Source organism: Meleagris gallopavo, chromosome 2, assembly GCF_905368555.1.
Source record: "Meleagris gallopavo chromosome 2, MGAL_WU_HG_1.1, whole genome shotgun sequence".
In the NCBI taxonomy this organism is placed as follows: Eukaryota; Metazoa; Chordata; class Aves; order Galliformes; family Phasianidae; genus Meleagris; species Meleagris gallopavo.
Window position 1 is genome coordinate 102,964,742 of NC_139405.1, and position 13,407 is coordinate 102,978,148.

General features: G+C 40.2%; 1 protein-coding gene across 5 annotated transcripts in view; it reads left to right on the forward strand.

Annotated features, from left to right (window-relative positions):
* Window positions 1–13,407, forward strand: part of KLHL29 (kelch like family member 29) — a 401,375-nt gene that overhangs the window by 246,101 nt on the left and 141,867 nt on the right. For 4 of the 5 annotated variants that reach the window (XM_085218109.1, XM_085218110.1, XM_085218107.1 and 1 more), the window contains one exon: window positions 7,101–7,214. The exons of the other annotated variant lie outside the window; for it this stretch is intronic. In XM_085218109.1, coding sequence (XP_085074235.1) covers window positions 7,101–7,214 — 114 coding nt within the window. The remainder of the gene's footprint in view (window positions 1–7,100; window positions 7,215–13,407) is intronic. 5 annotated transcript variants of the gene reach the window in all.

Sequence of the window (13,407 nt, forward strand, 5' to 3'; positions counted from 1 at the left end):
CACAAGTTTAAAACCTCCCATTTTATGCCCTGTTCTGCTGTAAACAGGAGTTTTTTATTCCACCGAGGAAGGCAGACTTTTAGTTTGCTGTTGGAGTTTGCTCTCACAGCTAGATCAGAAAGGGCTTGAACTCCCTCAAGCTGTGTATTGAAAAGCTGTAGACATTCACGTTTTAGAGATATTTCACTTTTATTAGTGGAATAAAAAAAAAAATACAAACTGCCTTACCTAGCTCAACCTTTAGTAAATAATTTAAATGTGCAGATTTGCTCATGAAAGAGAAGGAAATTAAAAGCTGCCTCAGGATGACTTGTTCCAGGGGCAAATAAGTCACGTTTTAAATAACACCCACAACAATAACTTACACACCCCTGCTCTACGAATCATAGAGGTTTTTGGGTGGGAACTGCTCTGTACAATATCTACAGGGAAGGCTGTGTCCACTTGTGCTGCATGGTGTGGGGCTGGACGTGAGGGCCCCTGTGTCTCCTCCGAGCAGCACATTAGGCAGGCAGAAATGCAATTACTGGAGTTGAAATTGGGCCAAGACAATGGAACTGACAATATATTCTTGGAAAATGTGCTCTTTGATCGTAAATATCCATGAAGCAACCTTGCCAACGTTATTGATTTTGGCAGTGGATTATCACTGACAGCCAGGATCTGCTGCCCTCTTGCTTTAAGCAGTGCCCTAATAGGTTTTTAGACAAACAGCCACGACAGTATGTACAGAACAAGTCTCCAGGGTATGTTCATCACATCACAGGTTCCCTGACTGCATTGGACTCGCTGTGCAGTAAGATTGTACTGGCATGTAGTGCTGGGGTGGAGAATGCTACGTGTTTGGGATGCACCAGCCTGCACAGAGCGGGTGCACGTGCACTGTGTGATGTCCTGCTCAGCCTCACATTGATCACGAGCTTTGACTGACACAAAGCATAAGCAAAGCTTGACCTTCATAATAACTTTTTTCCCCTCAAAGTTTACACCTGGGAGAAAGGCGTTGGCAGTAGCAAATTTAAGACCCTGGCTTTCAATAGCAGACATGTTAGGTAATCATGCTCATAAGCTGATGGTACTTTTATTTTCAAATGAAGTGGAGGACACCTGTGAGGAGGGTGTTGGTTAAAATAATGACAGAAAAACTGAGGAAGTGCAAAATAACACCTGCATATCATCCTGATGATCTTTGTCTCTGTGTGCTAAATGCCTAATGCATTGGAGTCTGTGCCCTGATCCTCAGCTGACAATTCTGAGTCTTACTAAAATACAAATAATAACCAGATATTTAGGATAGATTAGAATTTACTTTTGGATCCATTAGCATTTCTGTTAAATCTGACAAACGATTTAGAAAATCTATATGAATACAAAGTGCCTGCTCATCATATTTTGTGACAGCTGGGTGAATACTTGACATCTTTGTGCTCTTAAAAGAACATATGCAAAGACTCAATTTAATTTGTAGGGTTGAGGGAATTTATTTGCCTAATTTTGAGCCCACTAGCACATGATGGATTTGAAAGTTCAGTTCTAACAGGAGTATAATTGGGTTCTCATTCTACTTAGGAAGAAGTGTGATAGAAAGGGTGAGGAGAGAAATGGAGACATGGGGAAAATTAAGTAAGAAAATGAAACTGGGAATACTCGTGAAAAAAGATGCAATGAGACTGGAAAAAAAAAAAGCGAAGCAGCACATGAGAAAAAATCAGCACATACAAATGAGGGAGTTTCTAAGGGAGCAGAAGGAGAGGAAGGGGACAAGAAAAAATAATGCAAGCATTCTTAATGTGGGATGTCTTTTGGTTAGGAGGAGAGGATGCTTTAAAATATACTCACCATGTTAGTTGACAATGTAAGATAAAAGATTAAGTTGTGGGAAGGAAAGGAGGAGGAATATTTCTCTGAACACTTTTTCAAGCTCATAAAGAAAGGGAGCTGGTCGATGATTTGGAGTTTAGGTGGTGCTGTGTGGAGCCAGGAGCTGGATTCAGTGTTCCTTGTGGGTCCCTTCCATGCTGGGATGTGGAAAGCTGGAAGAATCACCGTGGCTTTGTTTAGCCCATAGTGTACACAACATGGTGGCTGTGGAGTGAAGGGCATTGCCACAAGTGTGGCAAGTCCCATCTCCTCCCACCACAACACTCAACATCAGGACTGCTAGCATCCTGAAATGGCTTTATTGAGAGTCCTTACAGGATACTGCTCCACATCCCAACAGTTTATCTTTTAAAGGATTCTCTTAGTGGAAAACAAAAACACAGGCAAGAATTTAATTTGGTTTTAGTCTGACTCCCAGCATTTACGGTTTCCTGTTTGCTTCCTAATAAGCTGGCTTCTGATGTCCCCAGCCTTTCTCTTGCCTGATTTTGGACACAAAGTCCCTCTGCAACTGTCTGCTAATGGGTCCAGCTGGACCAGGGTGATCTGAAGGCATTTTCAGGTCTGTGTGCAGTGCTCTGTGACCTTGTTGGCTGATTCAGGCTTTGGTTCTTAGCAAATGGAAGTACTTTTTTTGTGATACTTGCATTTACTTTTACTTGTAGGTAAGAACTACATTTCCAGCTGTATCATTGGCAATCCTCATTAATGCTCCTTGCTGAACAGAAGCTTTTTCGTCTTTGTGCTTTGCTAACATTGAAGAATTCAATGGGTTTTTCTCTCTTTTTTTATCCTGATATTCTGTCACCTTTTGATCCCAGTGTCATGCACAGACAGCAGACTCCTCCAGGTGCAGTCTGCTGGCTCAGTGAGTGTGTATATGGGTGATTTTTTTCTTTAGAGAACATCTACTGTTTCAGAGACCAAGATACTATGGTGTTGTGAAATAATAATAATAATAACAATAACATGGATAATAATAACAGTAACATGGATGATAATAATTGCCACAATACCTTTGTGATGTTTAGGAAAAACAGCTTTATTTAAACTCGAGAGCTCTGTGAAGGGTTGGAAATGTCAACCTTACAGCAAATGGCCCACAGTATGGATATATTTCTGACTTCATACAGCAACTTCTGCTTAATCCGATCACTGGTTAATTTAATCCTGTTTCATTTGATTGGATCCCCTGGAACCAAATCATTTGTATTGTGTTTTCGCTGGTATTTTTGATCATTGTCTTTGTTAATTTGATCGGGATTGATTGAGCCAGTCATTGAAAATAAATCACGTAATTAATCACATGCAGCATTGGAAAAGCAGGTCCTCAGCTAGTTAGCTGGATTTTATCTCTCATTTTTCTCCTTTGGTACATGGAATTTGGACTCCCTTTAGAAGGAAACTTCTTTTTAGAAGGAAGCATGTAAATATATGTATGCATCTATTTATGTAATTGTGTCTCTACTCAAAGGGCCTTAATTTGTGACCCTATCTGAGGCAGTGGTGTTGGGTAGGTGTTGGGTGTAAAGTCCTTTTTAATGAGTCGGTATGAATGAGTTCAGCATGTGATCCACATTTGGAGTTGATGCAGACTCACCAGCAAATATAAAACAAAAATAAAAATCAAGGTTCTGTTTTGTTCTAATAAGCTACAGATAGTTTGGTGCACAATCTGTGCTTTCCTGAAGCCCAGACCTGACGTTATTGTGGCTCAGTCTATAGGTAGGAAAGGAGATCTTGGATTTGCAGTAAAGGTGATTTTTATCTGTTGTGGAATGGAAATTATTCCTTTTTTTTTTTTTTTTTAAATAGGAGTTTTTTGGTCCTGCTTTAGCTCCTCTCTCATTCTGATTGATGCTTGCAACCAAAGTTGGCCATTTTGATCAGCACTGTTAGGTATTTATAACTGTGGGTTCTAAGTGAAGCTTTATTATAGCAAATCAAGGCTCTGTCTGACTCCTGGAGGCGGTAGTTGCACGAACATCAGCTGAAACTCCCTTTACCTCTCCTGAAAGCAGCAGCGAGTTCAGCAGAGGCCATGCTGCCTCTTAGGGGGTATTATCTGCAAAGACCCTGGGCAGGTCTCCCCAGCACATCATCCTGAGGGGTTTCAAGGGCACTGCCTGCCCTGCAGCCATCCCAGCAGAAAGAGCAGCTTCTGCAACGGTGGAGGAGGAGAATTAGGAAGATCAGATTGTGACTTGCTGTTATAGGTGAGGTATCCCTACCGAAGGTCATTTAATTTTAGCTTGCCTGTCCCTGCACGGCTTACAGAACCAACCTGCATTATTTAGGGCTCACAATAACCCTTCGCTTCCTCCCTGCAGCCCTGAAGTTCTGTGAGAAATGGGAGATTATTTTTAGAGGAGGTTTATTTTGTATTAACTTCCCGGGAAGAAAGAGAGTGGGAGTTTCTATGCTTTTACAAATGCAAACTTTTTTAAAGAGACATTTTACAGAGGATTTTGAGAAGCATAGGGCCATTGCCCAACCCCACTGCTGGATTTCCTCTTCATATTGAGTCCAATAGCAAAAATAGACACCTAGAAAAAGAATTCATCTTCAAGGAGTAAATAATACAGGAATGTGAAACTATTAATTGTTAGAGAAAGTTGAAGTAGGACCTAACCTTATCCATTTATATGTATCAACAGAGGACTATTTAGCATCACAAGTTGCTATGAGCACAGTGATATTGATGGAGCATCTGATTCACGCCCCAAAAATAAGAGTGAAGTGCCTGGAAAAAATAAGTGGCAGGTCTCTTGTAATGGCAGCCACAGCTATACTATTATCTGTTTTACTTTAAATTGTGTGGCTGTGGACAGCAAAGTATGTCTAATAGCCATTTGCTAGATTTATAGCCTGGTATGTGATGTGTTTGCCATTAATCTTTTAGAAGGATGATGGCTGAGGCAGTTGAAGCATTCATGCTAGTCTACGAATCAGTTCTGCTGAAGGAAAAAAGGAGAACTGGACAGCTTCCTTCTAGTAGCATGGAGATGTGGGAAGTAAATGAGCACAAATGTTTTGATATAAACCTACAAACCACAAAAATTGAGGAAAATGATGGCTGTGTTTCCAGAAAAGAAACATATGTTAGCTCTCTGTTGTAGATCAAATTATATGACCGCTGCCTAATCTTGCACTGAACTTCTTGTGGTTGTGGAGCTGAGGCTGAATGTATGCAGGGCTGCACCTCGAGACCTTCTATTCCCAAACAGGACCTGCCAGTCACGTCTGGTCGGAGCAGCTTGCTGGATGTTTAGCTTCCTTGAGGAACCAATTGGGAGATGGATGGGCTTGAGCTGTTTTTGCACAGACTTGTTTGAATCTTAAAATGCATTTTCATCTGTCTGCACTGAACGAAAGATTTTAATAAGAACCATTGAGATATGTGATGTTGGATTAAAAAGAAATGTAGTATATTATGTTAGCATTTTTACTGTGAAATATATTTTTAACGAGACCCAAGCAATTACGGGAATGGGCAGATTGTAGATGTTATCTTGGGTGTAGGGAAAGGGATGGGTTATTCAAGTGTGACCATTCAAGTGTATATCGTCTTCGAGAGATGCAGCTCTCTAATCCCCTTTGTCACTTCTTTATTTTAGTGACTGCATCACTTACCTTCATAAGATGCTTTTAATCGAACGTTTGAGTAGAATTTGAATAAAACCTAATAGATCTGAGATTCCTCCTCCACTCCCTTAAAACATGATGGGAAATTTATTAGTCTTAATGTACATATCCCAGAGCTAATTGTTTTATCTTGTAAATCAGTTTCTCCTCATCTTTCGTGCAGCTTTTACTTTCAGATTTAGAGAATAAATACATTCTCAGTTGGAAAGTCTTTGTTGTTTTGTAGCAGAAAAAGGGGGGCAGCTTTATGAATCTAAAAGGATTTTTAGTTCTTTTTAAATTATTTACAAATGCTGTAAAAATGTTAAAGGACAGCGAATTTTAAATTATGCATTAAATTATCATCTTACTGATGGAAGACTCTCAAAGAAAGTTGAGGTTTTTAAATTGCTATGAGCCAAATTCAGCCACATTTAATAGCTCAATTGATGTTGATGAACTTATGGCAGCAATAAATTTGGACCTATAAGCTTATTTTTCTTTTTGCTGGGAAAGGTAAGCATGCTGTTCCTACAGTACTGACTGTCCTTTTGTTTGAGAGACGACTGAGCGTACTTTGATCCTTTTTTTAGAAAAAGAATTCTCTGTTCTCCCTTAAAGAAGGCTTCCTGAGACCTGGATCAGATTATGGATACCAAAGTGAGCACGCAAAAGTGCTTGTTAGAAAGTGAAATTTATGTGCAAACTAAATGTGCCCTTGATGATAGCCTTATTGATCAAGCCAAGTTAATAAATCAGTAATATTGTGCAGCACTGTTCAACAGTCACAGGCTTATCTGGGTTTTCTTTTTTTTTTTTTTCTTTTTTTTTTTTCTTTTTTTTTTTTTAATGTGCCTGCTGTTTAGGCAGAGAACATGCACTTTCCTGCCAAGGAGTGTGTACTACAATTGAAGCACTGAATTCACAGGGCTTGATTGTAAAATGTCAGCGTCCAATGCAGCAAAAGGGGACTTCTATAGAAGTATCTTAATGAAGGGATTGGAGCCCAAAGTGACATCACTTTTGTTTTTTTTAAATATTCCTCTTTTTATTCCTAATGCTTTAGGCCCTGATCCAGAAAGAAACTGAGAGTCCTATTTAGATAACAAAAAAGAAATGCATGGGAAATTTGGGACAGAAACACCATAAGGAGCGTGACTTCTGACCCTATCAATGGCCAGCATTTGCATGCAAGATAAATGTTTAGTTTTCAAGTGATCTGCCATTAGGTCATTCTCAAGTAGCTTTGCTAGCGCACAAGGGTTACATCCTTTGTACGCCCTTGGGATTCTGGTCTGACAAGCACTTATTCCATTATTAGCCATGTTTCCTTTTGCCCTCTGACAAAAAGCACTTATGATGAACTGGATTTATCTGCCTCTGCCATAGGATCCCTGCAGGACCTTGCGTTGCGTAGTGCATGTTCTCTGTAGTACGTGCTGCTGAATTGTTCCTGATGTCACGCATTTTTTCTCCGTTGTGAGATGCTTTTACGTTTGTAGTTTCGCACTGATTTGGGGTTGATCTGCATGCCGACCGTGTTAGCAGAGGAGGTTCTGCTCAGGCTAAAGTGGGGCTTCTGTGCTCGAACCCAGTGTCGTGCGCTGATGTCCTTGGTGTCCTGGAGCAGCAAGTGTCGCAGCCGGGACCTCGGTTCCATACCTCAGCTCCGGTCTCTGATGTTCTCGCTGAGAAACGAAGGCAGCTGGGTGAGTACCTGACCTTCTGCTGGTGAGATTTGCCAAGACAGAATGCCAAGTGCCATTTATGAAGCACTTTTTTTTTAAATTCATTCCCGGCACCTAACTGGTGGGAGAGCGATGGTTGTCCTGGGCACTGCAGCCACCAAAAAGATAGCATTATGGTCAATTCACAACCTTCTTCTATCCCATTTTTTCTCTCCTTTTCGATAATCTTATCCATCCTCTTGCCTCCCCAAACCCACATGCAAGAGGATTACCATGACAGCAGCAGCAGACCCATACCTGGCATGGAGTTATCTTTCATTGCATTGTTAGAGCTTGGGAATTTGGCCATCAGCCCTATTTAGGAAGGTAACCATAGCATAACATGAATGAAATGGCAAAAACGCTTAGTCCAGGAATTATGTGGTTGATGTGTGGGGGAGGGGAGGGTGAAGATGCTGGATGTACCAGTATATCTGCCTTAGCAGCTCACAAACTGCAGTGAGAAGTCCTGCTACTCGGAGCTGGGATCAGAGTTCTGCCTGTGTGAGACGTGGACCTGACTGCACTTGGATGTTTCTTCAAGCAGTTGTCATTAATCTCAAGGTTGAGGTTGTGTTTAAATCCTCTGAAGAAGGGAATTGATGCAGCCAGCACCCTGCTGCTAAGCGATGTGTCTTGCCTGGAGGCTGCTCCATAGCTCGCACTGCCCATTTGGTCTTTGCTGGATGCTGGTCAGGATGGCAATACTGAATGATGCTTCCAGCACGAAAGGAAACTAAGATTTCTTTTGTCTTCTCTGCAGGGTAACAACATTTTTTCTATGAGTTAACTTTATTATCCTCCTTCTCACCGCTCCCACATTAGCTTTCAAAAGAGAAAAACAAAGCTGTGTCATGGTAGAATTGCCTGGTAATGGGAGCTGTAAGGTAGATGAGTTCTCCTCTCCACCCATGAGCAAGTTCTTGAATAAGGTTTTACTGCAGGATAGCTCGTTCAGTTTCTCTTGCTTACCGGTCTGTCCATATCCCTTAGGTTTTCTATCTATTACAGTACATCCCTCTCTTAAAACAACAGTTTTCTTTCTGTCGCCCAGCCCCTGACTGGTACTGGGTGGATATTGCTGTCATCCCTGCTTCTTTAAAAACCGTGCATATATCCTTAACAGCTACTTTGGCCATGGACTGGACTCAAAAGTATGCCTGCGATCCTTCCCAATGCAGTATAGGAATGCACCCCAGTCAGAGATCTGCCCCATTGTGGTTTAGCTTTTACATGTGTGCCTCATGCACATAGAGAGTACCTATGTACTCTCTATGTACATATGGAGTTTAGTAATACAAACTACTAAATTGAGAAACACTATGGTGCAGAAGCCACTGAGTTTTTTAGAGCACCAGACACGTTCAGGTTTAAAACCCAACCAGGGTCACCAGTCATTACTTGTTAGAGTGAGGCATAGCTAACAACTTTAAAAGGAATTCCCTCATTAAATTGAAGTTGCTTTTGTCCATGACAGGCTATAAAACCTGAATCTGTGGGAGGGAGTGTTTGCTACTACGCATGTGTCTGTGTGTTAGTCTTTTTATTTTCAGTGGGGAGAGAAAATAGAGTGGGTTGCATATTGGATACATTATCTTAGTATTAAGCTGCCATTCCCAATCTCTTTTGGATAATTGGAACAGAGAATCGCTACTTCTTATCCATCACTTTAAATGAAGGCCTTAGTAAAATAATTTTGGTTGCCGGGAACCACAAATAAGATCCCTCTATCCAGATTAGTTCTTTTTTGCTCATGAAACTGCTTGAATAGGTCTTAGCACTCTGAGCCGTAACAGGATATATGTCAGGAGTTTTACAAGCCTTTGGGGAAATTGCTCAGATGTGTTTATAAAGACCTCCCAGGAAGTGTTTGTGTCGTTGAGACTGGGGAGGATTTAATTGGAATTTTCGTTGTTGCATTTTGGTTGTTGTTGGGTTGTTTTCTAAATTCAGCTGATACACTCTGCAACGCGGGTAGGAGCGCGGTAGGTTTTACGTTTCCATTGGCATAAAGGTCTTAGTAAAAGTTTAGGTCTTACTTCATCAAAGGAGACAGCTTCTGTAAAGATTTGGACTCAACGGCAGATGTAGCTGTGGCTATGCGTACTGACCAACTGATGTTAACCATGTAAACTGATGCAGAATCGACTGGATCACAAATTCCCAATCTTTAGCACCAGCTGATTGCTGTGAACTTGTGAACTTTCTTGTGGATGTTGTGTAAAGCCCTATGAATCTGAACGTTTTTAATGTTTTAATTTAATAAGGTTCAGTGGACCAGATGTACACCAATTACTGTTGCCTATGGGCCATAGTTTATGACTGTTAGAGCTAAAAAAAATTTCAGCAACCTGGCAACTTGTCTTTGTTAGTCTCAAGTTACTCTGAAATTGTTCCACCTTGCTCCGTTTTGCCTGCACATCTGTACTGCAGTTAATATCCTTGAAACTGAGAGACTGGTACTGCCAAGGTGGCTTTTTTTGTTGTTGTTTGTTATGCAAAAAGCTTGATATACAGAATTCCAGTCTTGTTTCAGAGAGTCCAGCTAATCCTAGCTTCATATTGTTCTTGTATGTCTTTGAAGGATGTAACATTGCCTCTGTAATATAACCAGTCAAGTTTAAGCCAGAGGTGAGCAGAAGAATGAATTCTGCACTATAGCAAACACCCATCAGGAGAGCAGGGCTTTGCATCACACACTTCCTTCCTTTGAAACTCACCATCAAGTCTGTGGAGCCAGTGCATGCAGTAAATCTGCCTAGCAGATAACAGAGTGCATGTGGTGTGTTGGGGCTCCCCAAGCTTTGGGAAATGCAAATCTCTGGTTTGCACCTCTTTGGGCTAATTCAACTCAGCCCTGAAGGCTTCTTCATCTCTAAATGACAATAATCACACTGTCCTTGCCAAATGTCATGGAAGAATATCCTGCCTGGGACTCTCCTAATGTCCCTTCATACCAAGCTCAACTTCATGGTAGTAATTCATCAGCTCTGTTGGATGGAAACAGGAGATGTGAGGTGAAAGACTTATTATCCATCATAAAACTTTTCAATTATTTCCCGAGTTGCAGTCATTTACCTTCTGTGCCGTAATCTCTCAAATGGAAGATGTAGAACATAGCTGGAACAACAGATCATAAGTGTTGCTTTATTTACTGGGTTTGGCTCTAAGCTACTCATCAGCTTTTGTATTTATGTTGACTGCAGAAGTCTGAATTGGCTGATTTGTGGAGAATAATAAATACTCAGATGAAATCCTTCTGATGAGGGTTTCAGTACACTGGGAAAATTTGTGCACCAATTCAGCGTTCTGTACTGTTTGTCATTTTTAAACACGGGATGTTTTGCTCCATGCAAAACAGCATCACAATGATTTTAATCCAGGATGTCCTTTTCAGTAGAGAAGAGTCTTTTGAATTATTTTGAAATGCTACTGTAATGCTTAGTGGTTGATTAATAACTTAAAGGGGCTAACCTCAGGTAAATTAATTATGTTCTCAAGTGGATAGGAAAAATCTGCTTTCATAAGAGCATGAAATTTTTATTTACATTTGTTCAGCCAATTGGTTGCATTGTGGTTGTATGTGTGTCCCCTTCATTAGTCACCTTGTTGTACAGAGTTAATGGCAGATCTCAAGGAGAGCTCTTGTCTGGGATGTCAGCAGAGAGGATCTTACTTAGGGAGAGCTGTGTGGTGACAAAAAAAAGTTGCCTTAAAGTGGGGCGAGATAAAGGAATGAGGTCAAAATGTGAATTTTAGAAAACAAAGCAAAAAAATTGTGCTTTTTAAAATCACCTGTACTAAGAGAGCCTACAGGAAAGCAGGAGAGGGGCTTTTTATAAGGACAGGTGGTGACAGGATGGGGGGAAATGGGTAGATTAGACTGGATATTAGGAAGAAATTCTTTACTGTGAGGGTGGTGAGACACTGAACAGGTTGCCCTGAGAGGCTGTGGATGCCCCTCCATGGAAGCATTGCAGGCCAGGCTGGATGGGGCTGTGAGCAACCTGGGCTGGAGGGAGGTGTCCCTGCCTACAGCAGGGGGTTGGAACCACGTGAGCTTAAAGGTCCCTTCCAACCCAAACCGTTCTACGGTTGTATGATAGAATTGGAAGAACAGAGCGTGCCCATAAGAAATTCTACTTCTAATTGCTGTTTTAGTTGAATATCAAGTGGAAAAGTGTTGAGAAACTTTAAACATAAGCTAGCTCAGTCTTCAAAACTCTGCTGTAGAAATGTATCATTGTTACTGCTGCAGTTCAAAGTGACAGGCATGAGGTGAAATACAGGCTTTCACTGAAAATTTGTGTTTGTTCTTAATGGTCATTTCAAACAAAGGAGTAAAAGAAATCCTCAAATTTGGATTCAGGGTACCTTACTCATGACAAAGAGCACAGATGGAACATGTTAGGGCTGCTCAGAAATGCTGATAATTCATTTAGTAATCTTTGTAGTCCGCCTTGAAGTTCAGGCTACGACGTAGTGCTGCCATTGACTAGCCAGGCTTCGCCAGACCTTTCAGAAACCTTCTTGTCTATTCATGTAAATAGACATTTGGCAGTATTTTAAAATGTATGCCCAGTAGATTTTGTAATGCATTTCTTCTTTTTTTTTTTTTTTCATGTGTTTCTTGTTTAATTCAAACAAGCATCTGACATGAAAGCTAAAGATAAAAGTGTAACATAGTACAATTAGTTTCTGTGAAGTCTGCAGATCACTAATGGAACACATCTCTTCCCTCAGCACGACTGGCATAATACAGGCCATTTTTTGGTCATTTGTGTTGTACATTAAAAGCATCAAATAGAGTGCTGTCATGTGTCTGAGCGCATGGACATAAAGTTCCTCTGTTTGATGATGTTGGAAATTGTTTCTCTTTCCAAATATGCAAATTAGTAATTGCTGCAATTGGATCAGAGAGATGTAGCACTTGTAAAGTAACCTTTTATGTATTAAGAAAAATAATGCAGAAATTAGATCAGAGACCAGATATGTATGTATATAAAAGAAAGAAATGTGGTAAGCTGTGCTTCTATTTCTACCTCTGTTATTCTCTAAACTGTGCTTCGTTAATGCGTGTTGTGATTTCTTACCAACTGATGCTTAGCTCTTTCTGAGCCAATACATACAAGTTCAGAAGTACAGTTTAAAAACTATGTGCTATGTTTGTGGTTGTAAGTCCAAGAGGCCTCTAAAAAGCAGGGTTTGTAAGCATATTTAGTGAAAATATCCATAAACGATTCTGGATTATTTAAGGTCTTATTTGTTACTGACACTGTTTTAAAGCAGTATGAGTTTGTAACAGAAGTTACACAAGATACTGCACACCTTACAATACCGAGAATATGACAGACCCACTTATAAGGCCCAGTTCCTGTAACAAAGAAGTGCAACACATAAATACTGCATGTGGAATCTGGCATACATGGGGCATGATTGGAGTTCTGAATTTTCCTCCCCTTCATTGGTTCATAAAAATGCCTATTTCTCAATATTGCACTTACTGTTTCAAAGCTTTTCTTTAGACAAATAACAGTGGTTTGGCAGAGAATGAAGGTGGTGTTTTTTCTTTTTTTCTTTGTTCTATTGCAGAGCGCTTTAGCCTCCGTTAAACAGTTTAGCTGCATCCAAAGCGATGCTGCCAACTGTACTGGTAAAGCACCAACAGTATTATTTCCTCCTCTGTCAAAGACTTTGTACTGTGCAAAAACTAAAGGTATTCAGATTGAGCTTTTTATAGGGACAATTTATAAACAGAAGGCATTTCAAATTGAGATTTATTTCTTCCCCTCCTGCCCTTTCTTTGCCACTGAATACAACACTATGAATCTTAAAACTCTTGCTTATCCATGTGCTCTCTTTTTGCCTTTACTGATTGTCATTTTTACTTCAGCTGCAAAAGTTCTCGGCTTGAAAAGTTAAGAATAGAATAGAAAAAGGTTGGAGGCAGAAGGAAACGTGAATCTAAAACCTGGATATCATCATCATTGGCACCAGTGGAGTAGAAAAAACAAAAAGGAGATGTTAAAAAAAAAAAAAAAAAGTGGAAAAGGATTAATTGATGCATGTTACAAAAGAAAAGAAAGAAAAGAAAGAAAAAGTATTCATTTGGGCACAATAATAAAATTCTCATTTTAGGATTCCTTAGAAAAAGAGATATTAAGAACCACGTTTC